At 36.5% G+C, this 25,163-nt stretch overlaps 1 protein-coding gene across 7 annotated transcripts in view; it reads right to left on the bottom strand.

The window, feature by feature from the left end:
- SLC38A9 (solute carrier family 38 member 9) overlaps window positions 1–25,163 on the bottom strand; it is an 87,206-nt gene that overhangs the window by 2,153 nt on the left and 59,890 nt on the right. For all 7 annotated transcript variants that reach the window (XM_047759286.1, XM_047759369.1, XM_047759451.1 and 4 more), the window contains 4 exons: window positions 23,763–23,870; window positions 16,730–16,836; window positions 5,890–6,003; window positions 4,183–4,331 (listed from right to left, as the gene is read on the bottom strand). In XM_047759286.1, the coding sequence (XP_047615242.1) occupies window positions 4,183–4,331; window positions 5,890–6,003; window positions 16,730–16,836; window positions 23,763–23,870 (478 nt within the window). The remainder of the gene's footprint in view (window positions 1–4,182; window positions 4,332–5,889; window positions 6,004–16,729; window positions 16,837–23,762; window positions 23,871–25,163) is intronic.

Here is a 25,163-nt window from a genome sequence, read left to right as displayed (position 1 = left end):
ATTATTATCATCTGTAAAATGAAAATATTTTAAACTTGATAATAAAATTATAGTATAGGAGTTCTCTTGTGGCACAGCAGGTTAAGGATCCAGTGTTGTCACTTGCTGTGGCTCGGGTCACTGCTGTGGTGTGGGTTCAGTTTCTGGCCCAGGAACTTGTACATGCTGTGGGTGCAGCCAGAAAAAAAATTACAGGATAAATAGAAAGGAACAATAGAACTCAATAGTGGTGATGGGACAGGTTACATTTTGTAGGAGCAAACTGGTAGTGTACATCAGGACTCATACTCTTTGATTCATCATTCCATTTGGATGGAGTATCTTAAGAAAATAATAAAAAAGCTATTAAAGATATTTGTGGAAAGACAGAAGCATCCTAGAAATACATCAGGGTAACAATTTACTTGACAGAATATATTAAAAATTATTAAAAGTAAATAATCACTGTTGCCTAGATGGTAAAAATTCATCTAGGCAACTTGGGGAAAAGCTAGCTAGATTTTTATTACACAAGAAAATCTGAAAACATTTGAAAACTATCAGAAGGCAATACACCGCAAAGGTAGTAGTGACTGTGTTATAATTTGGGGTTTGGGGTAATTTTTCTTCTTTTCTATATTTAACACATTTTAAAATATTTTATTTTTTTTTGTCTTTTTAGGGCCACACCGGCAACATGTGGAGGTTCCCAAGCTAGGGGCTGAATCAGAGCTGTAGCTGCCAGCCTACACCATAGTCACAGTAATGTCAGATCCAAGCCGCGTCTGCGACCTACACCACAGCTCACAGCAATGCTGGATCCTTAACCCATGGATAGAGGCCAGGGATCAAACTGTGTTCTAGTCAGATTCGTTTTCACTGAGCCCAGGAATATTCCTGAAACGAATATTTCAGGAACTTTAAAATATTTTAATTTATACATTTGAGAACATTTCTTTGCAAAGTGTTTATTTTACCTTTATCATTAGAGAAATAAATTATATTAAGAGAAAGGCAAAATTTCAGATTCAGCCACTTTACAGCATTTTGTATTTACCATGAATAGAATATCTGCTAAATAACTTGAACTAGATATTAACAATTCAAGGTCTGGGAATCAATTTTGGACAAAAGTAAATGTAATGTAGACGAACTGCAAGAAATAACTCCATTTCCCCAAAAAATAATTCTTAAAAGCCAAATTTATGCATCAAAGCAAACTCTGAGTCCAAGTTACCAGAGTTTAATCACAGATAAAGATTACAAAAAGAATTAAGAATAAGTCAAGTTACTTATGCAAATAAGTGGTTAGTCATACATCTTGATGAATTATAAATATATTCAAGCATTTACTCGAAAACTCCAACCTTAAAATAGCTTCAGAGCTCTGAGACATTGGCTGGGCCTTTGTTATTTCTGTATTGTAAAAGGGAACAACTTTGTGTATTTTCCAAAGCAGTGATTCTCAAAGTGTAACCATGAACTGAAAGGAAGTTCCAAATACCCTTTCAGGAAGCTCCGTGGTAAAAATTATGTTCTAATCAGACAAAACATTATTTGCTTTGCAAAAGCAATGGTGGGTAAAGTGTTGCCCCCTTAGCATGGATAGAGGCAGTTGCACCTATCTGTATTCTATACTACATTCTTTACTGCCAAACACCCTAAAAAGGTTTATTAAAATTTGTCCTTGAACACACACCTTTTTAATATTCATGTATATGCATGATCAAATACAAAGTACATAATAAAGCACATCTGCTGCATATTGAAGCACTGTGGTAGTCCTGAGGACAAGTACTTGTGCGAGTGGGCTGGAGGACAACTGTGTTGTCTTTTTTTCCCCCAAAGACCACTATTTTTACTTGAAAGGCAGACAAACTATGGTTTTTTAGATTTGGGTATCTGACAGACATTTTCTTGAAAATGAATGATGTAATCTTATCATTTCAAGAAAACAACTGGTAGTTTGTGTTGCCAAAGATAAAATTTGGGCTTTCAAGTGAAAATTAGAATTTTAGAATTTTGGAGAGCTTGACAGTTTTCTAACACCTTAAAGACTTTTATAATGTAATTGCTGGTGATATTAATGAATGTGGGTCTTGATGTTATATAATGATGTGTATCAACATTTGGAAGACCTACAGAACTCAATGAACCCATATTTCCCAAATGACTAAACCTGATGTTACAAAATCATGCATAGGTGAAAGATCCAAAATGTAACACAGACCAGTGGATATTAATGTAACTGAATTTCAGATTCAACTAACTTTTAAGAAACTACTATTTGTCAAGGTTTGGCATAGTATCAAAGAATATCCACAGTGATCTGAAAAGGCTATTAAAAGTACTCCTACTTGTTCCAACTATGTGTCTCTGGGAGGGTGGATTCTGTTCACATATTTAAATAAAAACAACATATTACAACAGACTGAATGCAGAAGAAGATACAAGAATCCAATTATCTACTAGCAGATCAGACATTAAAAGAGTTTTGAAATGTAAAAGAAAAGATTTTTTGGAAATAAATTTTTAAAAATGTTATTTATGTTAACAAGTAAAGGTTTTATCACTGTCTTTTAAATAAATTAATAAATATTTTAAAAATTCTGTTTTAATTTTTTACAATATTAAATATTGATGGATATAACCCACATAAACTAAAGTTCCTGCGGGACCTCAAATGAATCTTAAGAGTATGAAGGGGGTCCTGAGACTGAAAAGTATGCTCCAAAGTGTGCAGTTTATAGAGTACTTATAACTGTAGGATACATGACAATGTGTTCTTGGTAGTAGGGGAAGAAACGTAATGTGAACACAAAAGGGAAAGTCCAGACTTTTCCAAGAAGAACAAACATTCTAAGAGCCAACATTATGCAAAATGATGGCATAAAACAGGAATAATACATTTACTTAGAATTTTTTTCATCTATGACTTTACTATATTTTATTTGGTGAACATAAATAGAGCAGGTTGTATAAACACAACAGGAATCTTACATTTATTGAAATCCAATGTGAGAACTGTAGCTGCTAATACTGTCCATGCTAGAGGCCTGCTAACTCTTTTTTTTTTTTTTTAATTTTAATTTATTTTTTTTTCCTGGTGTACAGCATGGGGACCAAGTTACACTTATATGTATACATTTTTTTTCTTACCCTTTATTCTGTTGCAATGTAAGTATCTAGAGATAGTTCTCAATGCTACTCAGCAGGATCTCCTTGTAAATCCATTCCAAGTTGTATCCAATAACTCCCCATCCTCCCCATCCTCCCACTCCCTCCCTCTCCCCCTGGGCTAGGCCTGCTAACCCTTGCTTTTGCTTTTAAAAGTTTTTTGTTTTTAAACATACATATTTATAACTAATTATTTAATGAGGGGAAAGATTACATCAGCTCACTTTAAACTGGTTAAAACCACTTGTTTAGCTGGTTACTATAAATGCAATTTTTTTCAAATTTTATCCAAAAGTTTTCTTCACTTAAGATCATTTACTCCCCCCAAAACAGGTTAGGACTAGGTACTTTTTACTGGAACGAATCTATAATGAAACTTAAGGTAATTGTAGGAGTTAACCAGGGGTCCACAAGGAAGTTTTAGGGAATCCTCCAAGCTGTATATAAAAAAGTCTCTTTGGACGAGGGTGACTACATTTGAACAGATTTTCACAAGGACTCACAACTCTTCTACAACCAATAAGAAATTAAAAAGTGACAGTGTAAGTAACAGTAATAGTGACAGAAGCAAATAGGAATTTATATTTGTTATGTACCTCATCTTTAATCAAACAATTATCATTTAGGTAAAGATGCATGAATGTTAATAAATTTACAAGTAAATACCAATAACCAATATTAAAATAGTTACTTCTCATTAGCCATACATGGCTAACACAGGCATTAATTACTATTAACTTATTGGCAAAGAGTAGATTAATAGCAGCTCAATCAGAAGATAAATATAACTGGTATCAGAGCTAAGATAACTATACTGGAAGGAACTAACTTTAAACCATTCTGGACAAGGGAGTGGCTTCTATTTTTAAAGCTCTTCTGGGAAAAGAACACCAATGATCTATCCTTAGTAACTCTTTTCATTAGGCAAATTTTTATAGCAAAAGGATCAGTCACATTTTAAACTGACCTGTTTGCACAGTCATTTGTTGCTTGGCACATCTTGCTGGTCAAAAGAAGAGCCCTTACCTAGGATAAATGTCACCGAAGATATGGCCCAATAGCTGGACACGAGCCAAGTAGCCTAGGAGTGGGTACACAGTCATCATCTGGAACAGCAGGAATATCCTTGCAATGAAGGACAGGATGTCACTGCTAGGGAAGTTGTCTAAAAAATTCTAATCCAAGAAAGATAATAAAGTAATGTTACAAACCAAATTTAATACATACAAATCTATAAAATTGAATTTTTTTTGCTTATTTTGAACATAGGTTCCATCAAATTGTAGTTTGTATATTGGCGCCCATCCACAAACTGTTAACCTTTATTCTTCAATGAGCTAAGTACAGATATTGAAAGCAAATGCCCGGCAACTTAGAGAAATCTGACATTGCCACATTTTCATTCTATTTGACAAACGTATTATTCTGCAATTGATTTGACACTGAAATAACAACAACAAAGAGGATCCTGTTTTCCAACACTGGTGGTTTGAGAAGTGCTGCTCTATAGGGTTCAAGAATAAATTCATTTTAGTAAATTTAAATGGCTAATTCCATGCTATTTTATTCTTAATAGTTCTCTTGCTTTTCCCTTTCTGAAGCATTGTAGCACTTTCAAAGTAAAGAATACAGAATAAGGTAAGAGTATATCTATCATCAAGTATCATCATTATGTATAGTTTATCAATAAATAAAAAAGGACTTATTTCTACTTCCTTTCATGATTCTTTTCTATATTTTCGTTTGGCATCTAAGAAAAAAAAAGCTACTCAGATTTTTTTTTTCCTTTCAAATACAAATACCACAGATATTCTTATTCCCAAGCGAGTGGACTTTATATGGGATTGTTCACAGCAGGGGAATTTTCAGCAAACATTTTGCTGCCAAAGAACTTCTGGAATCAAGGAAATCAAGAGCACATTTCAAGCTATCATAACAGCAGTAACTCAAGCCTATTGTCTTAAAAAGATGAGAACATTATTAACACTATTATGCTGAAATAACCTTCATAATTCATCTGTAATAAATTACATTATATACTCCACTACAATCCATTAGAGGAATTTCTTCTGACTAGAAAGAAAATCACCTGTGAATGCTATTTTTTTTGTGTGAGAAATTCTTCAGTTACATTAAACTAGAGACTATACTATCCCTAAGCTTATGATCAGTTGAGTCAAGGAAAATATATTTATGGCAATCTTTTAGTAAAATAATGTTTCTTTTATTTTTTCTGTCTATTCCTCTAACAATCAAATAGTCAGTCCTTCGCTTTGCTGCTTGTCACACAGTACCAAAATGAGTGTCAGACCTATTATTAGGGACTGACGGACTAAGACACCAGTTTATTCAGGACATCTCAAGATCTGGACTTTGGAAAATAAGGGAATTGAATATATTCTCTGTGGAAGGCTTATAAATTTAAGACTACTACTAGTAACGATTCTCCACACACACAAAAATAATAGGAATCATTTACTTGAGTATCGCAAGGTGCGAGAATGCAGTAGGTTTTCTCAGAAAGTCCATTTAAAAATCTGTGGATTATGCATTATACTATTTAATGGAAGAGGAAACTGAAGCTCAGAAAGGAAGCGGAAGGTGCCTAAATTCTCACATGTATGGTAAATAGTAGAGATGGTATTCAAACCCAGGCCTGTATGGCATTACATTTTGTTACTGGATCACACTGCTTATGTAGCAGTCACGCAGAGAAAATGCACAGTGCCTTACCTGCTCTATACAATCTTTGGATAAAGGTGGTGAAGGAAATGAGGCAAAAACCAGGACTCCAATATAGAGATAGGTTAATGTCACCAGCATATAAGCAATGGACAAGTCTCTCACCTATAAAGAGAGAATAAAATTCCCACAATGCTGAATACATTTTTAGTAAGCATGCTTGAATAGGGAAATAATAAGACCAAAAGATAAATACAAGATTTATCTTTTGGTCTCTGGGTGTATCTATAGGTGTATGTGTATGTACCTGCTAGGTGTGCAGTCTGTTAGGAGAAAGTCGTTAAAACAAAATTCACATACTTAACAGTTAGCCTGACAGTTTCTTTTTAACTATCCTGGAGTATGTAGACTAAGCTACCTACTGGCAGACTTAGGAAGTTAACATAAGTGGTGATTTAACATGATTGAAATTCTGACTTAATTTCAAAATGTAATTTATGTACCAAACAATAAAATATTTAACTGAAATAAAGCTAAGGGACAAAAAGAAATCAAGAATAGGTGAATTTTCATATGACCTATGGAGTTAAAAATTTTTTTACTTTAGTGAATTAACTTGTTAAATCAAAGCACGCCTAGAACAAATGAGAGAGGTATATATTAAAATATTTTAATAAAGAGGGAAAGCTAAAGAGCACACAGTAAGCAGGTACTAAAGACAAGCTTACTAGACCTAAACAGTAAACAAAAGGAAATCAAAAGACAGCTGTTCAAACAGCTGCACAATGTTATGATTGGAACCAGTAAACAAATGCAGAACATTAAATAAAGTGGACTGCTTTCTTCCACTGCTGTTCCCACCCTCTCTACCTCCCATCCCCCCGCAAAGTTAAGAGCTCCAAGATATTTAATGCAGCCAGCTGTCAGATCCAAACAGAACAGATCCCACAGCTCATAAATCTGGACTCCATCATCACTAAAGCTATGGCCAAACAATTCAGCACAACTAAATTATGGCAATAAGCCTATTCATTTTTCATTTTAAACACAAATTACTTTGAAGCAAAGAAAACAGATAAGAAAAAAATTATATACAATTTTGCCTTTGTTTGACACTACAATAAGAAAACTAGACATCTGGTATTAGGGAATATTTCTGATTCGGGGGAAAACGTTCCTCCTTAAATGGGCTAAAACAACAGTAGAGTTATAAACTGAATGTTGATAAATTCACTTAAAAAGCAAGTAACAAACAATGAGAAATCCAAAGGTCAGATCTAAGTTGACAATCAGTTTGAAAACAAAACAGGGACCTTCAAACCCTAAATTAGATGGTGGATAGGCCTATGGAGATATAGGAAGAGAGAGAGACTGATGAAACCTCCTTGGAGGTTTCAAAGCCTTTCCTCTAGTTCATGAAGCTCAAGGAACCATCTCAGGCTAGACTTCAGTTACTCCTTGGGTTGCCTGTTGGGCTTATGTAGGATGAAGAGAAATGAACCAGGCAATTCTAAAGTCATTCAACCCTCAATCTACTCGATGTCACTCAAGAACAGAGAAGTCTTACAAAATGTAAAGTCTGGGAAGGCCAAAACAGCTGAGCCAGAATAAAGAGCGACAACTACCATTTCACTGAGAGTCTTTAGCCTTTATACCACCCGATTAGCACATTATTTTGGTCAGGCTTCTTGCAAAAACACATACCTTAGCAAACTTTCGGGGAGATCGGATGAGGATAAAAAAGCTAAGATGCAAGGGTTTCCCTATAAGATAATTTTCCCTTTCTGCTTCTCTGTTCTTACAGCACTGTATATATATATCTAAAATATAGCATCTTTACCTTATATTTTAACTGTCATTAATTTTTACTATGAAATAATCTATATTCATTACATGAGAATCTCAACTACAAAGAAAATTCCCTCAACACCCCCAAGTTAGCCAAGGTTAATAAGGTTAATAGTTCTATTATGCTAGTATTTTAATTTTTCTATATTTAAGTTAGGCCATACTTCAAGTCTATGAGACCCCTGAGGACAAGGACTATATATATATATTTTTCCTTTTCTTTTTTGGGCCACGCCTGTGGCATATGGAAGTTCCCAGGCTAGAGGTCAAATTGGAGCTGCAGCTGCTGGCCTATGCCACAGCCACAGCAATGACAGATCCAAGCCACATCTGAGACCTATACCACAGCTCATGGCAATGCCAATCCACTGAGAGATGCCAGGGATCTTAACCCACTAAGCCACGACGGGAACTCCAAGGACTATGTCTTTTTCATATTTATACCCCCAATACCCAAGACAACACCTGACACATAGTAGGAATTCACTAAATATAGACAAAAACAACCACGTTCTCTACAATTATTAAGTGCTTCTAAGTACAAGTACTAGGCTCTATGCCAAGTACATTACATATGTTACCTCATTTAATGTAGGCATGATCCTTTCTTCATTTTATAGTTAAGTTAGTACAGCAAGGTTACAACACTTGTTCATGGTTACAAAGTGAGTAGTTGGTAAAGTCAATATTCAAGCCAAAGACTTTCTGGCTTCAAATTGCATGCCCTTAGTTACTAAAATGGAAAGCTAGCCAGTTTCTAATACATTGTGTCATAGTTAAGTGACAAGAGTAAAAAATAAAAAAGAGAGATAACAAGTTATAAGTAACAAATGATACAAGAAAGCATACATATAGATGTAAGAGAAATACTATAATCAGAAAAGTTCTATTGCACAGTAGTCTAAATGTAAATTTAGTAGAACTAGGTCAAGAGCTGCATATCTGTTTTCATCTGAAAACGCTCTACTGAACAGGAATGATGTTTTAATATAAAAGCAGCTGAGGTTTAGCACGATCCTGGGAAACATGCCACCTATTTACAGCATGCACACATGTGGGTTTTGCTATTCTCTGGCTTGAACACAGGCCATCACTATTCTAGGCCTAGACCTAGAGCCTCTTAAAAGTCTATTTAATGGAAAGAGGTGGGAGAAAACCATCTTTTTAGAAAATGAGGCTCAAAGTAAAAAATATATTTATGAACAGGTACAAGTGAATTGGTAATGTGTCAAGAATCCTATATGTTAATAAGGTAACAGTCCTCACGAATAAGCAGTAGCTGGCAGGACTGGAAGTAAGGAATTAGTTACAGGAAGAATGCCAACTCAGAATGAGAACTGGGGCACAAGTTGGGATGGGAACACACTCTTTCTCAAATATGGTTTATAATCAATCTGTGTCACATACTGTTCATAGTGAAAATACTATCCATAGAGCATTTACTAAAAAAAATAACAGAACTACCCCAAAGATTTACATAAAAACTTCTGCTGATGTGTAGTTAACCACACAGATTCGTTAGAAGCAAAAAAGATATAAGGTACCTCAAACTGTTTTAAAAGAAATAAGCAGAAGTTCCTCTTGTGGCTCAGTGGTAACCAATCCAACTAGCATCCATGAGGACACAGGTTCAATCCCTGGCCTCGATCAGTGGGTTAAGGCTCCGGTGTTGCCATGAACTGTGGTGTAGGTTGCAGACATGGCTTGGATCCTGCGTTGCTGTGGCTGTGATGTAGGCCGGCAACTGCAGCTCTGATTTGACCCCTAGCCTGGGAACTTCTATAAGCCACAGAGTACAACCCAAAAAAGCAAAAAAAAAAAAAAAAAAAAAAAAGAAAAGAAAAGAAAGAAACAGGCAGGCATAAAGCTAAATAAAGACTAAAACAAAACAAAACAAAAGCACTGTATAGGGTTTCTATTCAAGTATGATGAGGGAAATACTAAAAGGTTAGTCCACATAACCAGGGTGGTTATAGCAACTAAACATTCTTATGATAAGGAATAAATTGGATTATCTTCACCTCTACAACTTTTTTTTTTTGGTAAGGTATGGCTTATCAAAGAACAAAAATTATATCTCATTTAGTTATACATATAAAATACTATGTTTGGTGGAAAAAAATGAAATTAGCTCAAATTTGGAAAACCTGAAAAATTTGAGCATTATACCTATGTAGGAGCTTCACTGTTCTCCTTCACAAATGTCTTTAGATCCAAATCCTACTCTACTTTATATAGACGATAAGGAGGGCTTTTCCATTATTTTTGTCTTTTTTCTATTGTCAAACTTTTTTTTTTAACTGATCTCTGAATGACTAACCTAACACCAATGATAAGAATTTAGAGTTTCTGACAAACTTTACATTTTTCTGACTTAAATCTCAAGAAAATATTGTATCATGATATTAACAGGATTTCTATAAGTTATATTACTCACTGAAACCTGCTTAAAAGTATAATCATTAAATAAATCAAATGACAAAATTTTTCTCAGAATATAGTACCCACTTGGCTTAATTTATGCAAATATATAAGCCAATTCAGTTTAGTCAAAAGGAAAATGTGTATATTTACAAGTATTTAATGTGTTTGGAATTTGGCTAGCATATAATGCTTCATAAATGTTAGCTTTATCATTATTAATTTAAATATTTTAAGAAGTTAACAGGAAGTATAACTGATATTTTGAAAGTTGGGCCACATTTCACACACTAGTTTCAATTAATTAAGACAGTAAGAGGAGTTACTGTTGTGGCTCAGCATTGTACCCAACTAGTATCCATGAAGTTGCGAGTTAAATCCCTGGCTCTGCTCAGTGGGTTAAAGACCCAGTGTTGCCACAAGCTGTGATGTAAGTTGCAGACAGGGCTTGGATCTGGCTTTGCTATAGCAGTGGCAGGCAGCTGTAGCTCTGATTCGACCCCTAATCTGGGAACTTCTGTATGCCTCAGGTGTGGCCCTAAAAAGTATTAAAAAAAAAGACAGTAAAAAAATCATCCATTTAAACTTTTATTTTTAATCCTTCAAAAAATAATTTCCCCGGAGTTCCTGTTGTGGCTCAGTGGTTAACCAATCCGACTAGGAACCATGAGGTTGTGGGTTCGATCCCTGGCCTTACTCAGTGGGTTAAGGATCCAATGTTGCCGTGAGCTGTGGTGTAGGCTGCAGATGTGGATCAGATCCTGTGTTGCTGTGGCTCTGGCATAGGCCAGTGGCTACAAGCTCTGTTTCTAATTTTGTTTATTTGGGTTCTTTCCTTTTCTTAGTGAGTCTAGCCAGGGGTTTGTCAATTTTGTTTACCTTTTCAAAGAACCAGCTCTTGGTCTTATTAATTTTCTCTATTGTTTTTTGAATCTCTATTTTATTGATTTCCTCTTTGATCTTTACAATTTCCTTCCTTCTGCTGACTTTAGGTCTTTTTTGTTCTTCTCTTTCTAATTCGTTTAGGTGGAGGGTTAAGTTGTCAATTTGAGATCTTTCTTCTTTTTTGAGGAAGGCCTGTATCGCTATGAATTTCCCTCTGAGCACTGCTTTTGTGGCATCCCATAGAATTTGAGAGGTTGTGTCTTCATTATTGTTTGTCTCAAGGTATTTTTCAATTTCCTTCTTGATTTCCTCATTTACCCATTGGTTTTTTAGTAGCATGTTGTTTAGTTTCCATGTAGTAGGTTTTTTCTCATTTCTTTTCCTGTGGTTGATTTCTAGTTTCATACCATTGTGGTCAGAGAAGATACTTGAAATAATTTCTATGCTCCTAAATATGTTGAGGTTAGCTTTGTGTCCCAATATGTGGTCGATTCTTGAGAATGTTCCATGCGCACTTGAGAAGAATGTGTATTCTGATTTTTTTGGATATAGTGTCCTGAAGATGTCAACTAAGTCTAACTTTTCTATTGTTTTTTATTTTATTTTTTTTGCCTTTTTGCTATTTCTTGGGCCGCTCCCGCAGCATATGGAGGTTCCCAGGCTAGGGGTCGAATCGGAGCTGTAGCCACCGGCCTACGCCAGAGCCACAGCAACATGGGATCCGAGCCGCGTCTGCAACCTACACCACAGCTCACGGCAATGCCGGATGGTTAACCCACTGAGCAAGGGCAGGGACCGAACCCACAACCTCATGGTTCCTAGTCGGATTCGTAAACCACTGCGCCATGATGGGAACTCCTCTATTGTTCCCTTTAGGATCTCTGTTGCTTTATTGGTTTTCTGTCTAGAGGATCTGTCCATTGGTGTGAGTGGGTATTAAAGTCCCCTACTATGATTATATTCCCATCAATTTCTCCCTTTATGTCTGTTGATATTTGTTGTATTATCTTGGTGCTCCTGTATTTGGGGCATATATGTTGACGATAGTAATATCCTCTTCTTGGATGGATCCCTTAATCACTAAATAGTGTCCTTCTTTGTCTTTCTTTATGTCTTTTGTTTTAAAGTCTATTTTGTCTGATAAGAGTATTGCAACTCCTGCCTTCCTGTCATGTCTACTGGCATGAAATATTTTTTCCCACCCCTTCACTTTCAATCTATATGTGTCCTTTGTCCTAAGGTAAGTTTCTTGTCGGCAGCAGATTGAAGGTTTTTGCTTTTTTATTCACTCAGCCACTCTGTGTCTTTTGATTGGAGCATTCAGTCCATTGACATTTAAGGTGATAATTGATAGATGATTATTTATTGTCATTTTAAACCTCATGTTCCAGTTGATTCTACGGTTCTCCATTCTTCCTTTCTTTTTTTGGTTGGATGGTCTCCGACTATTTTCTGCTTGAGTGTTTTTTTTTTTTTTTCACTTTTTGCGAATGCAGTGTTTGGTTTTTGTTTGTGAGTGCCCTGTTTTTTTAAGTATGCTAACCCCTTCCTATAATTGCATGTTTTAGCCTGATGGTCCTGTAGGTTCAAACATTTCATTACTATACTAAAATTAAGAAGAGAAACAAACAAATTTTTTTAACAAAGAGTCTATTAATTTCCTTATTTCCCTTGCCCACATTTTATGATTGTGATGACTCTTTTTTTTCTTTCAAGCTCTGATTAGACCCCTAGCCTGGGAACCTCCATGTGCCGAGGGAGCGGCCCAAGAAATGGCAAAAAGACACACAAAAAAATGTCTCCAAGTGACAAAAGTTGAGTCAAATTTAATTAGCTGAACCTCACATACTGCTTCTACAAAGAGCTACCCCCCTCAAACTCAGTCGAAACAAGAATTCATTTTATGGTATTTACATATGAAATACAGACTTCAAGGCCCACTGAGTGATCTAATAAGAAAGGGAGGACTCTTCCTATGTCCTCCAGGAACCAAGAACTGAAACATTCATTTTTCTATCAAGTCCTAAGCTTCTCACACTGAGGAATGCATACCTCTAGATAAACTGCTGTGAATTTCCAAGAAGAGCAATTCTACTCAATTCTACTCAGGAGCAGCATTAAGTACAGACAGTCCTCTCTTTTCATGGTAGAATGAGACTGTAAAAGGCCCCAGACACCTCTTTGAGGAGGATGACTTTGGACGCAGCTGCAGCATAGCTGGTGCAGCCTGCTCCTGCCTCACCACTGGTCACACTTACCCAGAAGCAGGTCAGTCGGGAAGCTGTGCTGCAGCTAAGGCTTGCAGACATGGGAAGGCATCATAACTTCCCATCTGGAGGAAGGAGAATTACTCTAACCAGCCACAACCCAGAATCTCTGGAGAAGGGAGTACTGACTTGATCACAGGCACAAAGGAAAAGGATCTAAAAGTGAAAGGACCAGTTTGGATGCCAACCAAGACTCTGAGATCACTACAAGAAAAACTCCTTGAGATGAGGGTTCTAAGACTCTAAGATTTTCCAAAGTTGGCTCCAGATGCAGATCCATAAGTAATTCAGGACTTGCACAGTCCTTCAGAGATTGTTAAGCAGATGACTTCCATCAGTACTGAGTGCTTGAAGTCACCGTTGCAGATACTTACATCAATTATTTTAATACATTATCTGTTGTTTAAAAAATGACTGTGCAGTATGATCAAAATAATCAATGGGAGAAATGATTGTTCCATGATGTTTAACAATTTTTGTCAAAACAATAAAAAACTGTCAGTTACAAATGTATGAGAAAATGAAAAAAATGGAAAAAGTAATACTTATTTAGCATCCTAATTTAAAACATCAGAAACGCTGAGAATTAAAGAGTTCTATTTCTCTATAAAAACTTAGGAAGAGTAGTTTAAACAGTTTTTTTCCTTCTCCAGGTATAGTAGGAATTCTGCCTTCCCCCTCCCCCATTTTGGCTGTGCTGGACTGGGGATTGAACCAGCAATGGCCACGAAGACAAGCCAGATCATCAACTCATTGTACCACAGCTGGAACTCCTCATGGTATAATAATAATATAAAGCAAACTTCTTTTCTATGCCTTTCTTCTAAGTTTGTATTGGCCTCTGACATTTCATTCTTTGTGCTTTTAATGTCATGAAGTATCTCTAAGAAATCTTTCAATGTGATGTTTTCTGACAACAGGGCTTCCTCTGGGACATCTTCACGCTTTTCATCACAACTATTTTCCTCATTTATGTTGATAAGCTCACCTTCCCTAAGTTCCTCTAAGTCTCTTGAATGGCAGCAGTGTCAACATTTTCACAGTCAAATATGTTTGATTCAAATTTAATTTCCAGCATTAGCACTTTTTGTTTTATTATTGCACATTTGTGTTTGTTTGCCAATTTTCTCTTGACCTTCCATTTTTATAAAATATCATGTGAGTTTACCATCTAGTGACAAGGAGGCAACTCAACTATCTGCTGTGTTATCTGAATGTAAAGTGAATAACAGACGGCTATGGTATGTTGTACGGGCATTTTCAATAACCTCAAAGTAATTTTCTCAGTTTTCTTGTGATTTCTTCTTGACTCATTTAGTTATTTAGGAGTATGTTGTTTAATTTCCACATAATTGTCAATTTCCCAAATTTCTTTCTGTCATTAATTTCTAACTTCACTGTGCTCAAAGAACATACTTGGTATGATTTCAGTTTTTTTTTTTTTAAATTTATTGTGACTTACATCTTCAGTGACTAAGCACATGATCTATCTTGGTAAATGTTTCATGTATATTTGAAAAGAATATGCGTTCTGCTGTTGTTTGAGAGAAGACTTTTATAAATGCCAATTAGATCAAGCAGGTTAATAGTGTTCTTTGTTCTTTCTATATCCTTACTTATTTCTATTTGTTCTATCAATTATTAAAGGAGTGGTGATGAAATCTCTAATTATAATTGTAGATTCCTCTACTTCTTGCCGTTCTGACAGCTGCTGTTTCATTTACTTGGAAGCTCTATCTCTGGTTGCATACATATTTTGGATTATTATATCATCTTGATTAATTGATCCTTAAAGATCATCATATAATGTTCCTCTTTATCTTTGGCAATACTCCTGGTTCTGAAACAGCCTCTCTATCCTTCTTATGTTTAGTGTCTGCGTGGTATATCTTTTTTTTTTTTTTTTGGCTTTTTAGGGCTGCACTTGCTGTATATGGAAGTTCCCAGGCTAGAGGTCAAATCAGAGCTACAGCTGCCGGCCTACACTACAGCCACAGCAACTCAGGACATAAGCCGTGTCAGCGACCTACACTACAGCTCAAGGCAACGCCGTGTCCTTAATCCATTGAGTGAGGCCAGGAGTTGAATCCGCATCCTCATGGAGACCAAGTGGATTTATTTCTGCTGCACCACAATGGGAACTCCCTGCAAGGTATATCTTTATATTTAAAGTTAAGTTTATTATAGATAGCATAGAGTTAGGTTTTGCTTTTTAATCAGACTGACAATCCCCATCTTTTAATTGTAGTATTTAGACGATTTATAATGTAATTATCAATATGATTGGGTTTGAATCTATTATTTTTCTATTTGTCACATCTATTCTTTTTTTTTTTTTTTTTCTTTTTAGGGTTGTACCTGAGGCATATAGAAGTTCCCAGGCTAGGGGATGAATTAAAGCTGCAGCTGCCTGTCTAGACCACAGCCATAGCAATGTTTCAGGATCTGAGCCACATCTGTGACCAACACCGCAGCTTGTGGCAATGCCAAATCTTTAACCCACTGAGCGAGGCCAGGGATTGAACCTTCATCTTCATGGATACTAGCTGGGTTCTTTTTTTTTTTTTTTTGTCTTTTTGTCTTTGTTGTTGTTGTTGTTGCTATTTCTTGGGCTGCTCCCGCAGCATATGGAGATTCCCAGGCTAGGGGTTGAATCGGAGCTGTAGCCACCGGCCTACGCCAGAGCCACAGCAACGCGGGATCCGAGCCGCGTCTGCAACCTACACCACAGCTCACGGCAACGCCGGATCGTTAACCCACTGAGCAAGGGCAGGGACCGAACCCGCAACCTCATGGTTCCTAGTCAGGTTCGTTAACCACTGCGCCACGACGGGAACTCCACTAGCTGGGTTCTTAACCTGCTCAGCCACAATGGGAATTCCTGTTCCATCCATTCTTTGTTTTCTTTTTCCTGTCTTATTTTATTTTATTTATTTATTTTTTCAGCCTCACCCATGACACTTGGAGGTTTCTAGGCCAGGGATCAAACCCTCACCGTAGCTGCAGTCTGTGCCATAGCTACAGCAACACCAGATCCTCAACCTGCTGCACCACATGGGAACTTCCTTCCCTGTATTCTTTTAGATCACTTGGGTATTTTTAAAAGATTTTATCACCACTATTGACTATTAGTGATTATTTTTTAGTGGCTATTACATCTTTATTTTTTAGTGACTGCTCTATAACTGGGGTTGGCAAATCATGGCTCATGGGTGAAATCTGGCCCACTGTCTGTTTTTGTAAATAAACTTTTCTTGTAACACAGCTACCAGTCACCTGTTTACACATTATCTATGGTTACTTTCATGCCACAACAGCAGAGTGGGGTAGTTGTAGCCACATGGTTCCCAAGGCCTAAAATGTTCACCACCTGAACCTTCACAGAAAAAGGTTGCTGATCATGGTTTTATGGTTCCAATTTAAAAATTAAGATCCAGTAATAAAAGTCAACTTCTCAGGTAATTACTCACATTGTTCTCTTGATTCTTATTGTTCTTCAAGAGTGTGATAATACAATTATGAATAAAGAAAGCAAGGGTAAGCACTCCAGTCAGCTGTGGAAACTGAAATCTTATCTCTACGAGAAAAAGAGAGGGGAAAACACATTAAAACGGAAAAATGGAAAACAAATATTAGTAGCTGAAAGTTGATTACTAAAAATCAGTTGTCTCTGTTTTGTCTAGGGAATAAGAACATTAAAATGTCTTTACAAAGTTCCTCAAGGCTAACATTATACATAAGCAAATACCTACTTGAAAAGGGAAAGAAAAGGAATCAAGAAATAACTCCTCTGTGAGGGTACTTTATATTAGCTATTCCCGTTTGAGGTCATACAACTAATGTATTGTAGAGCAAGATCAAATTCAGGGTCTATCTGATTAAAAAATGGGCAAAAGATCCAAATATACATTTTTCCGAAGAAGATACAGAGATGACCAACAGGCACATGAGAAAATGATCCATGTCACTAATCATCAGAGAAATACATATCAAAACCACAGTGAGATACCACCTCACATCTCATTGTGAGGTGGTTATCATCAAAAAGTCTACAAATAGGAGTTCCCTTCATGACTAAGCAGAAATGAATCTGACTAGTATCCATGAGGATGCAGGTTCGATCCCTGGCCCCACTTGGGCAATGGATTGGCTCAGATCTGGCATTGCTGTGGCTGTGGCTTAGGCCAGAGGCTACATCTCCGATTCCCCTAGCCTGGGAACCTCCATATGCCATGGGAGCAGCCCAAGAAACGGCAAAAAGACAAAAAAAAAATTGGAAATAATTTAATGTCTACACAGAGGGGAATGGCTAAACTATGATACATTTGCTCAGTGGTATACATTATGCAAGAATTATGTTCTAAAGAAATATTTTATGCTATGGCCAATGTTCATGATTCAAATAGCATGTATAGTGCAATTTTACTTATATTTTAAAAATGTATGTATGTTTAAAAAAAAAAGGAAGAAAGAAAAAAGAAAAGATTGTAGACATATCCACAAAGAATAAATAGTTATCTTTGGCTAATGGAATTTATTTTAATTTAATCACTTACCTATATCCTCTAAATTTTCTACAATAAACACAAAGTTACTTTGAAATAAAAATAATAAAATAACATTTTAAAAGCACTGCCAATTTCTGTCGAAATCTGTTAACAGAAAAATGAGCAATTCCCATAGTGGCTCAGTGGGGTTAAGAACCTGACTAGTATCCATGAGGATGTGGGTTCAATCCCTGACTTTGTTCAGTGGGTTGAGAATCTGGTGTTGCCACAACCTTCAGCATAAGCCACAGATGGGACTCAGATCCAGTGTTGTTGTGACTGTGGTGTAGGTCAGCAGCAGCAGCTTTGATTTGACCCCTAGCCTAGGAACTTCCATATACTGCAAGTGTGGCCCTAAAAAGAAAAAAAAATTGCTTTTATGTACAAAAAGACTATGATTTACTGAAAAACAGTATTGCATCTAGGCAAAGTAGAGAACAACCCATCTCAGGGGATTTCTTAGTGTAAAAAGTAGAAATGAGAAAAGAAAGTCCACCAACTTTTCTTTTTTTAAAAAAATTTTTGTCTTTTTTTTTTTTAAGGCTGCACCCACAGCATATGTAAGTATCCACAATAGAGGGCAAATAGGAGCTGCAGCTGCTGGCCTACACCACAGCCACAGCAACACCAGATCTGAGCCATGTCTGCAACTTATACCATGGCTCATGGCAACATGGATCCTTAACCCACTGATTGAGGCCAGGGATCAAATCCGTGTCCTCACGGATACTAGCTGGGTTTGTAACTGCTAAGCCACAATAGGAATTCCCATTTTTTTTTTTTTTTTGGCCATGCCTGCATGTGGAAATTCCCAAGCCAAGGAATGAACCAATGACTTGGGTCATTGCAGTAACAATGCTGGATTCTTAACCTGCTACGCCACAAGGGACTCCTAGTGAATTTTTACCATACTATTTTTAGGAAAGAAAGAGAGAACAACTAAAATCAAGCATTAGGAGTCCCTGTCGTGGCTCAATAGAAACGAACCTGACTAGTATCCATGAGGATACAGGTTCAATCTCTGGCCTCATTCAGTGGGTAAAGGATCCAGTGTTGCCATGAGCTGTGGTGTAAGTTGCAGGTGCAGCTTGAATCCTGCATTGCTGTGGCTGTGGTGTAGGGTAGCAGCTGCAGCTCCAATTTGACCCCTAGCCTGGAACCTCCATGTGCTGCAGGTGTGGCCCTAAGGAAAAAAAAAATAAAAAAAGAATCAAGCATTAGCTCTAAAAGAAAAGAAGAAGTAAGGTAAATAAATATTATATACTTTGGTTTTCCATCAAAGCCTGGGAGAAGAGAAGGTTAATAAGCAGGCTTGTGGGAGGGGGTGGATGAAGAAGAAAACAAATACTTGGTTTTTATAAATTAAGTATATAAAGTGGACATCCAAGTGGAGATGCAGAAAGTGCAGGTAGATATGTGAGTATGGATTTCAGTGGAGAGATCGGGGCCAGAGATAAAAAATTGGAACTAGTCACTATATAGACAACATATAAAGCCAGGTGAGTAGATGACATTATTTAGGGAATAAAGGTAGAGAGAAGAGCAGTTGAATACTAAATCCTGGATGACTCTATCATTTAGATGTCAGAGATATGAGAAGGAAGAGTTATGGAAAATAATCAAGAGACAATGGGGTTTTAGAAGTTAAGTAAAGGGTCTTAACATGGAAGGAGTGACTAAATGTGCTCCATGCTGCTGATAAGTTGAGTAAGAAGAAGTGTGAGATTTGGTCATTGGATTTGGAAAGATGGAGTGACTGGAGCAAGAGACTCACATTAGTGAGTGCAAGGTACAACAGAAGAAGTGGAGACAGTAAGCAGAGGCAACTCTGACAAAAAGTTTCTCTTTAAAAGGAAGCAATAGCTAGAGGGGAATTTGGGGTCATATGAATTTTCATTTTTAGACTGGGTAATAGGTTCGTATACTGGTAGGAATAGTTCAGTAGGAAAAAAATCTGATGATTAAGGAAAAAGAAAGAGTAACTGCAAAAATAAAGTTCTTGAGTAGGCAGGAAAGGAAAGGATAAAATAGATAAGTAGATTTTTCTCATTTTTCTAATTATTTGGGAAGAAGAGTGATGGAATCTACTGAACTGATAAATAAATTTTTAGAAAATTTATTTACATTTTCACAGAACTAGAACAAAATATTTTACAGTTTGTTTGGAAGTGCAAAAGACCAAGAATAGCCAAAGACATCCTGAAAAAGAAAAATGGAGCTGGAGGAATCAGGCTCCCTGACCTCAGACTATAGTACAAAGCTATAGTCATCAAAACCATATGGTACTAGCACAAAGACAGAAATATAGATCAGTGGAACAGGATAGAGAGCCCATAACTAAACCCACGTACCTACAGTCAACTAATCTATGACAAAGGAGGCAAGAATATACAATGGAGAAAAGACAGCCTGTTCAACAAGTGGTGCTGGGAAAACTGGACAGCCACATGGAAAAGATTGAAATTAGAGCACTTTCTAACACCATACACAAAAAAATACTCAAAATGAATTAAAGACCTAAATATAAGACCAGATACTATAAACTCTTAGAGGAAAACATAGGCCAAACACTCTCTGACATAAACCACAGCAATATCTTCTCAGATCCACCTCCTAGAGTAATAGCAATAAAAACAAAAATAAACAAATGGGACTTAATTACACTTAAAAATTTCTTCATGGCAAAGGAAACCCTAAACAAAACAAAAAGACAACCCACGGAATGGGAGAAAATCTTTGCAAATGAATCGACTGACAAGAGATTAATCTTCAAAATTTATAAACACCTTCTGTAGCTCAATACCAAAAAAATAAACAACCTCATCAAAAAATGGGCAGAAGATCTAAACAGACAATTCTCAAAAGAAGACATACAAATGGCCAAAAAACACATGAAAAGATATTCAACATCACTAATTATTAAGAGAAATGCAAATCAAAACCACTATGAGGTACCACCTTACACTGGCTGGAATGGCCACCATCAAAAAAGTCTACAAACAATAAATGCTGGAGAGGGTATGGAGAAAAGGGAATCCTATTACACTGTTGGTGGGGATGTGAACTGGTGCAACCACTGTGGAAATCAGTATGGAGATTTCTCAGAAAACTAAAAATAGAATTAACATTTGATTCAGCAATCCCACTCCTGGGCATCTATCCAGAGAAAACCATGACTTGAAAAGATACATGTACTCCAATGTTCACTGTAGCACTATTTGCAACAGCCAAGACATGGAAACAACCTAAATGTCCATAGACAGAGGAGTGGATAAAGAAGATGTGGTATATATACACAATGGAATATTACTCAGCCATCAAAAGAAAAGAAATAATGGCACTTACAGCAACATGGATGGACCTGGAAATTATCATGCTAAGTGAAGTCAGTCAGCGAGACACCAACATCATATGCTGTTACTCACATGTGGAATCTACATAAAGGACATAATGAAGTTCTTTGCAGAACAGATGCTGACTCACACACTTTGAAAAACTTATGGTTTCCAGATGAGATAGGTTGGGGGGTGGAGGGATGCGCTGGGGCTTTGGGACAGAAATGCTATAAAATTGGGTTGTGATGATCATTGTACAATTATAAATGTAATAAAATTCATTGAGATAAAAAATTATTTACAGTACAGTAAATTATTTACTTATGTACAGTAAGGATTGTACATAAAAATTCAGTTAGAACCAGAAGTTTATGGGAATTCTTCATCAGGATAGTAAAGATTCACACCCTCCAACATTCTCTGATTTTTAACTAGCCTTTACTGAAAAATACTTATGACTTATTTTCATTCTTGACAAATTCTTCAACCAAAACAGTGTAACTTCAGACCATAAATGTTTATACAAACATCTTTTAGTCCTAATGGTTCTCCCTTCACATCATTTAGAAATGAAGTAAAGTTAAATAAATGGCTTGATATCTATTTAAATATGTTCTCTTTTCAGTCTTCTAAATAACTGTTTATACTCTCCCTTTCTTTCATTTTTATCTCTAAAGTTCTATCATTAGCAGAATTTTTTTTTTGTCTTTTTTGTCTTTTTGCTATTTCTTGGGCCGCTCCCACGGCATATGGAGGTTCCCAGGCTAGGGGTCGAATTGGAGCTGTAGCCACCGGCCTACACCAGAGCCACAGCAACGCGGGATCCGAGCCACATCTGCGACCTACACCACAGCTCACGGCAACGCCAGACCCTTAACCCACTGAGCAAGGGCAGGGACCGAACCCACAACCTCATGGTTCCTAGTCGGATTCGTTAACCACTGCGCCACGACGGGAACTCCATTAGCAGAAATTTTTATCACTAACACTCTTAATATAAACCAGTATGGATCTACTTTTAGAAAATAACATCCTAGACTATTTTTATTAATTAGGAAGAAGTAGCTTAAAGTTGCCATTTTCATCACTGTCCAATTTTAAATAAAATCTGGGAGAGAAGGATGCCTTTCAAGCCCTAGTACTTCCTTTATCCTGAATTTACACTTTTTAGTCTTTGAAGGTCTCTAACAGAAAAAAAAAACAAAAAACAAAAAACAAGAGTTCCTGCTGTAGCACAGCAGGTTAAGAATCCTACTGCAGTGGCTCAGGTTGCTGTGGCGGCATGGGTTTGATCCCTGGCCTGACACAGTGGGTTAAAGGATGGGCGTTGCTACAGCTGCAATGTAGGTCACAACCGTGGCTCAGATTCAACCCCTGGCCTGGAAACTTCTGTATACTGTCGGTGTGGTCATTAAAAAAATTATTCAAAGCTAATGAATCCAGATGGTCTGAAAACAAGTAACCATGGTAATATAAACAACAGCCTCCAATCACCATCAACTCAACACACCTGGAAAATTCAGGAATAGTATAACAAAAGAAACAAAAGGAGTGGTAGACAGCTGTAATTGCAGACTTTAAAGTAACATTACATATTGAATAGAGACTTGAAATTCTACACTGGTAGAATCTACAGCTGAAGAATGGAAAGAAAGCAATCTTTCTAAACCAACAACAGAATTTTGTACTACTTTCCCCTTATTAGTTTTTAAGATATGAGCATAATAGTCACTTTATTTTCTAGTTTGTCTCCTCATTTAGCATTATCCATTCATTGCTTCATGATATTTCTATCATGTCCAAAATCTTCTAAAACTTGGATGAAACTTAAGAAATTGTTAATACAACACTGTAAGTCAACTACATTTCAATTAAAAACAATGAAAAAAAAAGAAATTGTCAAGTTATAACCATAAAAAAGGAAAAAAAAAGGAGGGAGGGAACACTTAGTAATCATCTTAATTAGCCTGATAAATTAGCAATATTAAAAAAAATACAAGGAAAAAATGATGTTAATTACCAGTATTGTCTGTACATTATCATTGACTATTTTTAAGTCTCTGAAATTCTAGGGTTATGTTTTCTCAGAAAAGTCTAGAGAATGAGTTCTTGATTTTTCAATTGCATTGTAACTTTATCTCCCATACAGAGGTGAGAAAGGCTCCTGGTTATCCTTAACTGCAAGAAAACCAGAGCAATTTCAACTGTACTCCTTTTTTTTTTTAGCTTAACAGCATTAATAAAAATGCTCATCATAAAAAATACCATTACACGGAGTTCCAGTCATGGCTCAGTGGTTAACGAAACCGACTAGGATCCATGAGGACACAGGTTTGATCCCTGGCCTTGCTCAGTGCGTTAAGGATCTGGCATTACCATGAGCTGTGGTGTATGTAGATTGCAGATTCGGCTCGGTCCTGAATTGCTGTGGCTCTGGAGTAGGCTGGCAGCTACAGCTCTGATTCGACCCCTAGCCTGGGAACCTCCATATGCTGCAGGTGTGGCCCTAAAAAGACACACACACACACAAAAATACCATTACTTGTTTTATAGAAACAATAGTTAACTTAAGACCACATTATTGTAATTTATTAATTCTTTACTTAGCGAAAATAGCTCACCTGGGACAAAAAATTCTGTTGGCAAAAACCAATGAAACTCCAAATGAAATCCCAAGTGAAAAGCCTTGAAGGTGACAAGAAAAATCAAATAGAGAACGGACACTGTGCCTGTAAGGAAAAATTCAGAAAATCAGCTTTGTGTGTTTTATAAATATTTTGAAATCAAACTTTGTTTCTACACTCTCAGCAAAGTTTGGGAAATTATTACCTTCATTGGTATGCCCCCTAAAACCCAGGTGAGATCTAAAGAACAGAAACAAGCTACATGAGGTATCAGAAAACACAGCAAAAAGCTATGCAGTAGGCCTAAGAAGAACTGTAGTAGCTCATATAGTTCTTCTTCAAGTAGCTCATATATTGCCAAATGCAAAATCGCCTACTTGACTTATGAGCTGAGTTTAGTGGAAGATACAAGCACAGAGTCCATTACAAAATTGTAGGGTAACATAAAAAAGAAAAAACAACCTGAAACTAACCGTTATTCTTTGCACTGGAACTATTAGAGACAGTCAATAAGTTGCAAAAGTCTTTCAAAATATTTAGTATAAGATGATAGAAAGTAAAGTAATAAAATAAACGTGGATCATTAACTTACTTGAGAAAGGCAATAAGCCAAATAATCCATAAACAATCTGTTCTAGTACCTAGATGAGGTTTTTTTTTTTATTATGTAGATAAGGTTTTGATTTTGCAGTACAACCTGCTAGAAGGGGGAATTCCAGATTCTACTCACGGGTATTTATACACAGGGTAAAATGGGCATTCAGAATTTCAGGACTTGTTCAGTAGTCTAGAATTTAGAGGACTTTAGGAAACCACATGCAGTTTTATAAGGGAAAATACCAAGAAAAAGGGTGAAAGCAGAATATCCTTAAGGAAGTAGAGAATAATTAACCTGGTTAGAAGTTAATGATTATTCTGCCCAATTAAGCAAATTCTTCTATGCTAACTTTTAAAGATCTGTTCCATAGGAAAGCAGGCAAGCAAATCAGGAAACCACAAATGAGCTATATAAGCTCCACTGTGGGTTTGGAGGTTAGCTGATTTGGAAAGAATGAGAACAAGAGGCTGAAGCTTACATAACCACAACTCCTCATTTTCTGTGTGTGCCTGTGGTGGTCTTACAGGGAATGCTGTTGTGAGCCAGAGGTATAGAGAAACACTCTTACCTCCTCCTTTGGTCTTTGATATGATGGGTAATTTAACTATTTTATACTCTAGGCTGCCTATGAGGAGTTCAGACAGATAGTGAGGAGGTGAAATCCTGTTGTCTAGTTGGAGTTATCAATTTTTTTTTTAGTAAGCCAGATCTGAGCTTTCACAGGGGTTTCTGGTCTGAAATTTCTTTGATGATTTCAGAAGTTTTTGAAAAACAGGTCTCACAAAAAGAAGTCTGTTCCT

This window comes from Phacochoerus africanus, chromosome 1, assembly GCF_016906955.1.
Source record: "Phacochoerus africanus isolate WHEZ1 chromosome 1, ROS_Pafr_v1, whole genome shotgun sequence".
Classification (NCBI taxonomy): domain Eukaryota; kingdom Metazoa; phylum Chordata; class Mammalia; order Artiodactyla; family Suidae; genus Phacochoerus; species Phacochoerus africanus.
Note: the sequence above shows the minus strand (reverse complement) of the source record. Positions and strands in the feature narration are given on the sequence as shown.